Genomic DNA, 9,880 nt, shown 5'->3' with positions numbered 1-9,880 from the left:
TTAAGATGTTAATGGATTTTATATTTTAATATTTTTTCATTTATTCATGAAATTTTAATTATAAACCAATTATATATTTTAAATTAAAAATCGGATCTTTTCCCAATGAGCCTTTATTTGATTCACCGAAAGTAAATCCCAAACCTTGAACATTCGCTCATGCCAATTGTGCACCACTTTACGCCAAAGGTTCTCTATCCCAAGTTAATATATGCTTTTGTTAACACATGGTTTGTTTTAGGTTAATCTTTGGGCATCTTAAATAGTTACTATAATAGTCGATTAAATTTATATATATATACGAGTTAAGATCCAATTACATAGTATAATTTTTTTTAGCTTTACATCTTTTTAAAATCATTAGATGAGTTAACAGTAGGAAATGTGAAGATATTTAGTAGAAACAAAACGAGTTAATCTCACCCTTTAAATTTCTCTCATCTAAAGATTCTAAAAAATGTAAAACTAAAAAATTTATACTAGGTGTATGTGGATCATAACAACACACATATATAATATGTATGAAAATACGAATTCATATATATTTAAAAATTTAATATTTTGTTATAAACTCGTTAAGTTGTTTTAATGATAAAAAAGAATATTATTCTTTCTAAAAATTCTGGCCTCAAGTAGTTATGTTACATTTATAGGGTGTGTGTATTGTCAATATGTTAAAAAAATTGATAGTATTTTTTGAATATATATTATCTTGTAATCATCTAAGACTAATTTAAAAAAATATTAATAAATTAATTTGACTTTTTTAACCTAGGTTCTCTCAATATTTTTTTTTCTAAGTTCTTCTTTTCCTTTGATTTTTGTTTAGGCGGCCAAGACACTAATCTTAATCTAATTCGTCGGCTGTCAATGATTATTATTTCTTTCAATCATTTAATAATAAATAGGTTTATACCCTTGGCATTTTTTGTGCTCGAAAGCAATACTTCAAGAAATAACAACAATTCATTTATTATCGAGATGGTTTGGTTCGTGCATCACACTATTTTTATTAATGAAATCATTCTAAAAAAATATTTATACCAAAATCATATAAACGTACTATTAAATGTCTTTAACAATATCTTTTAAAAAATATTTTTGGGAGAATTTGATTTGATTAAGATAATAATAAAAAAAGAAAGTCAACCTCGCGTGGTCCCCCAATACCAACCAAGAACGATGGGACTTGGTATAAATTCTGCACTTCTCCATTTCTCTATGAAAAGTGAAAAAACAATCCCTCCCCTGCATATTTCTTTCAACTCATCGCTTCTCAACTGCAAAACGTTTCAATTTTAGCACGATAGAAACAAAATCAAACCCTCGTCTCCGTTCCTATTTCAATCTCTCGATTTATACATTTTATTTTCTTAATCTTCCCATCTGAAAGTTATCAAAGTTTCATTTACATAGAGAAAAGGTTGTGCTTATCTGTATCAATGGATTCAACGAATAATCGTGGAGACGAGACAGAGAGGCGTCAATGTAAGCCAGTTTTTGACGAAGCTTCCATGTCGAAAAGGCCTTTCAAGAAGATTCGTAGCCCTGAACGAGAAACCGCTTTTCAATTCTCATCTTTTTTACCTCATCCGTCTTCTTCATCAAATGCTCCTATGTCATCTTCGAGTCTGGCTTTACCCTTTCCTTTTGATGCATCTCAACGATATGGGAACAATCCAACTCTCGTGCCGACATTCCGCCCGTCACCTCAAAATCCGCAACACGGTGTTGTTTATCACCCGATTTTCTCGGGAGAATCGTCTCTATCGCCTCAGCGACAGCAGCAGCAACTCGTTCAGTACTGGAGTAATGTGTCGAATTTGAGTCCGAGACGGAGGCTGATGATGATGAGCAGATTGGGGCAGCAAGATAGGACTGGGAGACAGTTGTTTAGGCCTCCGGTGCAACCGATAAGTGCTACAAAGCTTTACCGGGGAGTGAGACAGAGGCATTGGGGTAAGTGGGTAGCCGAAATTCGTCTTCCGAAAAACAGGACCCGTCTTTGGCTCGGCACATTCGACACGGCCGAAGATGCCGCCTTAGCATACGATCGTGAAGCATTCAAGTTGAGAGGAGAGAATGCAAAGCTCAATTTCCCCGAGCTTTTCCTCAATAAGGATAAAGCTACGATGACATCCCCGAGTTCACCGATTTCAAGCCAGGACCAGAATCTGCAGCCTCCAGAAACGGAAACGTTAAAACCACAGGCAGCAGAGCCTGAAGAAGAAATTGTCGACACCGATTCGGGGATGACGACGGAGAGTTCGGGAGCTAGGGAATGCGTATCGGGTTCTCAGGAAATGGAGTGGGGAGCCATGGCAGAGGCGTGGTTGAATGCGATTCCAGCAGGCTGGGGACCTGGTAGTCCAGTGTGGGATGATTTAGACACCACAAACAATCTTCTTTTCCCCTCAAATCTTCCTTTCACCGATCAAAATCAGCAGCAACAACACAACTCAACTCCCCCTTCTTCAGCTTCTTGTCCAATGAAACCCTTCTTTTGGAAAGATGAAGATTACTAAGTGAACCGTAGCATCCATCTTTTTAGTGGTATAGCCATTCTTTGCCCGCAGATTTCACTCAGAACTAGGAGATTTTTTCACTACAACTGATCGACCTGTGGTGGTTCTTTAGTAGCATCCTATTAGCTGCAGCCCCACCATGATTCATATATTCCCAGTAACCACGTGCAAAAAGGTTGCGTATTTTTTCTGGCCTTTTAGCAGTGACAAAACTCATTGAAGATTTAGGTCTTGCACGGTTGCACCATTTTTTGTTTTATTGTTGTCTGCTAGTAATATATCAGTAGGTAGGGTCATCTTTGATTTCGTAATGCTGCAGGTTTTAGTTCCAATTTGAGTTGAGGAGACAGTTTGGTGATCTCCTTCTCGATTGTGCCCCACCTCACAAGCTCCATTTGAGCATGCATTTTACAGTTTGTTTAAGTTCTTGTCCTTTGTAAAAGTAGATGTAATACATATTCATCTTTACCATTTACGTTTACGCATCATAATCTTGTTATTGTGAAAAGCTTTTAACATTAATTATGGACCCACTGGCCATGCCCTGGGGAATGAGATGATGATGATGCGCTGAATGTTGGGACCAGTCACCGCCCATGTCATCACATCTGGGAACCCATATTTCTTAATACCCAGAGGAATCACGTTGTTAACTCAAAAACATTGATCAAAATATATTGCCTTTTCGTATAAACAACGAAGAATTATATATATCATGTCATATAATCCAACAAAGATATCACCACTCCATGTTGATAGAGCCTCTCTTAACTCCTTTCTTAAGATTTTTATAAATCTAAGAATTTTGCTCCGTTTATCTCCAACTATGCATTTTCTGGACCTTTTGGTGCATATAAACCGCAGGTTTCATTATCCATGAATCTCCATGGTGGTTGGTCCTGCAAAACCGAGTTGAAGTAGGGACAACCGTGCTGCCGAAAACGAATGAAAACGAGAAAGAGGTGGATGAGAGGCAGCAGGAATGTCTAATTGGGAGATCAATGAAGATGAAGCAGTGTTAAACACAAGTTAGACTTCTATATGAAGAAAAAAAACGAAACTAAAATGAATTACAAGCTTGGAATCTCGATCAACTTTTATATTTTCTTCGTCAAATACATTGATCATCAACAATCTGTTAAAAAAATACAATAGACTTCAATCAATTGTAATTCAAGAAGTCGAGGTTACATCGTCGCCATCCAAGCAGACCTTGCAACCTTTTTAGGTTCAAAAAATATATTTTTCTTTAAAATTGTGTACATTTTGACAAAATAGAGTCAGTATCATTTGTTTTGTGTAAAGTACAACCGAATATTCATAAAATTATCTTTTGAATTTTGTTATAACTTTTTTGGAAAAATATAATTTTAGAGGTCTACAATTAAAATCAATGTAAGATTGAGTTAGGGAGTTAACTACACATGAAGAAGGTTAAACATCCTCGTTACATTCTTAGTAACTTTTAAAAAATATCATGCATTGTCTCGATTTTCGAAAAAACTACTAATACAAATTTGAATTTAATTGGTGATCCCTTAAATGAATACAAAAGTTAGGAATGATAGCCTCCTATTAAGAATAGTTAACAAGATTGCACTCTAATAAGTTAAAAGATCACTTCTTTAATTCCCACAAATAATCCAACATTGTCTTATATTTTAAAAAGCCGATGATGAGAGATTTTATCCTCCCATAACATATAATTAACGAGACAACATTCGAGTAAATTAACAAACTTATGCAGAACAAAACACGGTAATTTCATTCCAACAAAGAGGAAGCATATTGTACAAATTGGCAACACATCTAACACATAATATATATTTTACATTGAATGCTCCAAATATGACTAAAATCCAAACCACAGCACAAACAACATTCAAACAACAACAATGCTAAACACACTCTCTCCTTTGGAGAGGGCTACATTGATCTATAACCACACTTGCACACTGAAAATAGTAACTATAACAAAACTATTGAAAAAATAAATAAAGAAAATAAAGGGCAACAATTAGATGTGTTTGTGAACAGAAAATGCCGCAAAAGGTCAAACTTTATAGACGTTTTTAAGAAAAATACTGCTAATTACCTTGTCTTTAGTGGTGTTTGTTTTCTCAAATGCCGCTATATGTTATGATATTTTACAAATGCCACAAAAGAACCTGACTTCTGGTGGCTTTTATTTACAAACGCAACTATAGTTAATTGATTTCGCATATATCATTTTCTACTCTATATTATTCTAATTTAATGTATGTAGAATTATCTAATAACAATAAACTTAAAATTTAATTACTGAACAAATTATGTAGAAAAATAAATCAAAATTTATAAAATTAAAATGAAATGTAACATGGTTCAACATTGTTCACTAGAATTTAGTCTAGGTTCTTTCTCTTTCAATTAAAAAAAACATTGTTCACTAGAATAAAAAAGAACATTCTTTTAATGACGGTTTTGAGCATTGATCTGCAACTTCAGTTGATTTTTTATCAGAAACTAATAAGGAAGCGGTGGCGGATTAATGAACTTTGCTCTTGTTGAAGAACCAAACCTAGAAAGCTCGAGACTCAATGAAGAACAAAGGGTAATAAATAAGGAAAGGTGGCGGCAATAACTAGGATTCTTTAGGGTTTCTTTTAGGTGCTGGAATCAAGGCAACAAGATTAGAACAAGATAAAGAAATTAAAAATAAAGTAAGATAATAAAGAAATCAAAATGTCTCCCTTATGAAGGTGAACGGTAAAAATGTTTGATGGTGCGGATGGATTTGTGGAAAATAGATTGATAAGTGTCCTATCGAACCCTCCTAGTCGCAATGAAAAGGCAAACTCGATAATATGACTCTAACCAACCTTCTTAGTCGTGATGAAAAGACAAATTGGAGTGTGAAGATTAATCTCCCTCACAAGAACTTGAAAGAACTTCTGGAGAAGAAGCTTCGAAGGCACAAGGCAATCAGCACTTGCAAAAATAAACTCTTGTTGTATTATTAATCAAATAAATCTGTTTTAAAAAGTTTAATGAAGCCTCCTTTATACAGGATGAGTTCTAAATGTTCTAAATAAATAATGAATAAAATAATAACAAATTAAACATGTCTTAACTCTAATTCCTAATAAAATAATAATAAAATAAAAATAATATTTTTAACTCAACCTTAATTCCTAATAAAATAATCAATATAATCATAAAAGATAATGCATCATCCTATATTAAATTATATTACAAATAATTAATAAAAATATTGAAACTTCGTAATATTTATAAAATCCCGTATACGATTTTCTGCATGCACTGTCTTCACTAAAATGGTCATATCTTAAGTTCCCAATATCGGATTGATGCAATTTAAGAACCGTTGCAAAGATAAGAGACAAACGGTCGTATCTCCAGAAGACATGTTGACCAAATAAGATCAAGATCTCATTCAAAAAGTCATTGCAATTATGCTGCGTTTTGGTCTTCTTTTCCAAGGCTTGGACAAGTGGATCATTTGGAAGAGTTATTACTTCTTCCTTTGATGTGAGCATTGTGATGCATGTATCAGCAGGGCTGTGGCTGACCCAGCGCAAGGTGCGCGACCACGCAGGGCCCCAAAAAATAGGGGCCCCAAAAAAGTATATCTATAGTGGAGTTTTTCAAAAAAAAACGCCACTATTGTTGCGGCTTTATTGAAAAAATGACACTATAGATGGACTTATTGCGGCGTTTGTTAAAAACGTCATTATTGTTGTCCCGAAAATTTATATATCTAGAAAATAGGGGCCCTTTAAAAGAATTTGTACAGGGCTCCCGAAAACTTAGCCACAACCCTATGTATCAGGAACGTACCTTCAATTCAAAGAACAGTGAAAACAATGGATTTAAGGACAATATATTACAAGGAGATAAGCTGAAAGAAAAAGTATACAGGGACAAAACAAACATTATTTTATCTAGAAACTTGAATTTCAACTTAAAATGAATTTTAACAGGGTTAACAACATGGAACGACAATAAAATAGCTTAACAATGTTGATTCTCTAGACAGTAGTGACATGCTTGAACAAATGATGTCAAAACTACGAAACTTTGACGAACCGATTGTATAACAACTTTTATTTTTCTTTTGAACAACAATAAACAAATATGCTGACCTCAAATCTTGGATGCATGAAACAATTCATGGGAGGCATGTACTCTTTCAGATCAGAAGAAAAAGGAATTTGATAAGCTGGAAACCTATTGATATCATGTTTAAGACAAGTAAAATTTCAAACAAAGAAAGAAATATCAATGCAAAACCATAAGCAAGTAAAAGTTTTCCAGGTTTATCATTATTGACAAGCATATAGAGCACGAGTTTCCAAAGATGCAAACCTGGAAAAGGTTGATTATGATGCTCTTTTGATGAAACAGAATCAGAAACATTTGGTGATGCAGAGTCAACCTTGGCATGCTTTTCTGAGAAATTCTCGTGAAGCTACAACGAGAATTAGCAGTAATAATTTCTTTAATTTAAAACTGGAGGTGTCCCTACAAATTCTCAGGAAGGTAATATTGTAGAAAACTAGAGTTGATGCAACACGTATGGTTAGCTTGATCGAAACAAAATAACTTGGTAGTAGGTTTATCAGAATTAACAAATAATGCTAAAACTACCCCTTGGCTCAACTGGTGAGTAAGTTTAACAGTTCAGGTTTTTTCTTTTATTTCATTATATCTTAACTTTCCTCTGATAATTATTTCACCCATCCAATTGAAGTGACTGTATTTTATCCTGGTTCATATAAGAATCTGAAAAGATTATTTGGATAAACTTTTGTATTGTTTTTTTTTTATCAAAATACATCAATCCTCAACATACCCAAAAAAATAATAGAATATTTGACCCTTTTCAAAGCTTTGTAGACGACTTACTTGCAGGCGTAAAATTCACCGAACTCACCAGCGATTCATCAACTAACTCATCGATCTCGTCATCGACATCCACCTGAAAGGGTATCTCGACTCTCATATTCATTACTTGATCTTCAAGGTTCATAGGTAAACTATCAGCATGCCGTGCATAAGACAAAATATCAAGAACAAGAACAATATCAATGAATTCTTGGGTTGTTCCCGACTCCAAGGCCTCGGAACGTATGATGTTACGAGCATTTTCTTCATATAAAAACACGTCACGATGACTGGTGACAGAACCATTGAAGGTTTGCAAGGTTATCTCTGGATAAAAAGATGAAACGTAATGAATCTCTATATCTATGTTAAGAAGACGATGTTCCAACAAAGATCCAACATGCTCTATGTTGATAATGCTCAATTGACTATTGGAATTAATGCTCAAAATTAGGTATTTCCACTGGCATTGGAAAAATGCTCAAGTTAGGTTTTTCCACTAGCATTGGAAATGATTATTTTCCCTTAACTATTTAGCCTATAAATAGTGAGCAATTTCATTCATTTTAGATATCCCAAGCAAACATTTGCTTTGAAACACTCCTATCTTTTGAGTGTTGTTTGAGTTGAGAGAAGAGCAATATCACCAAGTTCACTCCAGTTTTCGGGTGTATGAATTCTTGGAGAGCCGTGTTAACCTCGGGGGAACAGTCCGCCTACTGCAATGATTACACACATCGGGGTGAATTCGTTTCTAAGACAGTGGTTAATATCACGACACGGTTAATCGATTCTTTATTTATATTTTTCAATATATATTTTTCCAGTCAATGCTAATGTATCGTTTTGCAGCAGTCTATTTTACCAACAATTTAGAAACGAATTCACATATACTGCTGTTAAACACGATTACGACTATGATCAACACAAATCAAAAGGTAAAATATCACAGTTTTATATTTGCCGAAAAGTAAGTTTTCCTTTGGTTGCTCCATTAATTTTTCATTTAGAATATAATGAAATTTTTAGTAAAGGAAAATTTTCTACTGCTGAACAAAGTTTATGGGTTCACCAATAACTTTAACAATTTATTGGAAATGGTATATATAATGCGTTTAAGGACAATGAAAACTATAATATCATTTTAAGAAATGGTATTTATTGGAAAGCATGAATATATTATAATCATTATGCGGTTATAACTTTTGATTTGGAATTATTGGCTGTTTTATGGCATTATTATTATGCCTTAACATTTATGTGTTTATGATGAAACAATAAAAGAAACTTTTAAATGTGGATTAAGATTACATTTAAAAATTTGACACATTTGTGTTGTGTTTATGATGCATCGGTTGATGATGCATTAGTGGTAATTTTTATTGACAATTCATTTGGGTGATAAATAGATTAATATTTGAATAATGAAAAATCATGAAAAAAAAACGGTAAGATTGGAATAGAGTTTTTAATGGTTCTATTCTAGCAAGCAATTGAATTGTTTATTAAGCTTTAATGACAATTAATTAAGCTTTAACAATTTTGTCTAAAGGTGGTAGATGGTCGATTTATTCTTAGTGAATTGTTTCTTGTTTCCATGGTCTGCCTTATTTAATTCTTTATTATGTGTTTAAGAATTTTAATATGGTTGGTTCATGTACAATGAGTTGAGCTATGTTCAGTTTCTGAATAGTAAGTTGAAAATAAATGTTAACTCTCTTGTCGTACTAATAATTTCTTTTGAGAAATTTATAAAGATAACATAACAGTTGCAATTTTGGAGAATCATGAAGATGATGATGTTGAATTAGAAGATTCTTCAAACTGAATAGTTGTTAAATTCGATTTGATTTCCACAATCTCTTGAAGATAAGAAACCAAAATCCTAAAGATAAGGATCTTGTCACAATCAAATTATTGTTAGTAAATTAATTTCGTGACTAACCATGTATATTCTTCATTTGACTTCAGAAGATTTAAAAGAAATGATGGTTCAAATGAAGAGATTGTCACGATGGATTTTGGGATCATGTTGATTAAAAATAATGATGCAAAGGCTGAAGTAGCATGCATGGTGAGGATGAATAAGTCTATTTGGAAATTACGACTCTACCAGCGAGGTCAGATTATTTAGACTTGTTATTTGTTAATTCATGTTTTTTAAAATACATGAATTAGATTGCATGAGCCTTTAAGATAGTCTTTAAAACTTAGTGGATACTATGAAATGAGATAAAACCACTAGTAAAGATTAAGGTAGTACTACTAAGGATAAGGTAGTAGTGCAAGACCAAAATATATATGCTTAATAAGATACTATTGTGATTAAAAGTATCAAGCATAATTCTTTAAGAAGTCTAAAGAAAGAGAATCTATAAATAATTTATCGGAAAATAGTGCGATGAGTATGAAAGAGCATGTCTAGGATTGGTTCTGTGAAGACTTGGTACTTAAGCGTGCCTAGTGCA

At 33.3% G+C, this 9,880-nt stretch overlaps 1 protein-coding gene across 2 annotated transcripts; it reads left to right on the top strand.

The window, feature by feature from the left end:
* Positions 1-1,332: 1,332 nt before the first annotated feature.
* LOC120117353 (ethylene-responsive transcription factor ERF054-like) lies at positions 1,333-9,626 on the top strand. Of its 2 annotated transcripts, XR_005515619.1 has the most exons (4): positions 1,333-2,519; positions 2,591-2,597; positions 2,649-2,763; positions 9,613-9,626. XR_005515619.1 is itself a non-coding variant. In XM_039137641.1 (3 exons), the coding sequence occupies exons 1-2, from the start codon at positions 1,443-1,445 to the stop codon at positions 2,591-2,593; spliced, it is 1,080 nt and encodes a 359-aa protein (XP_038993572.1). In that variant the 5' UTR covers positions 1,333-1,442; the 3' UTR covers positions 2,594-2,597; positions 2,649-2,890. The 2 variants fall into 2 exon arrangements, 1 of the variants encoding a protein (XP_038993572.1); XM_039137641.1 differs by lacking the exon at positions 9,613-9,626 and having other exon boundaries at positions 2,649-2,890.
* The last annotated feature ends 254 nt before the right edge of the window (positions 9,627-9,880 follow it).

Source organism: Hibiscus syriacus, unplaced genomic scaffold (genome assembly GCF_006381635.1).
Source record: "Hibiscus syriacus cultivar Baekdansim isolate YM2019G1 unplaced genomic scaffold, ASM638163v2 tig00000916_pilon, whole genome shotgun sequence".
In the NCBI taxonomy this organism is placed as follows: Eukaryota; Viridiplantae; Streptophyta; class Magnoliopsida; order Malvales; family Malvaceae; genus Hibiscus; species Hibiscus syriacus.
Note: the sequence above shows the minus strand (reverse complement) of the source record. Positions and strands in the feature narration are given on the sequence as shown.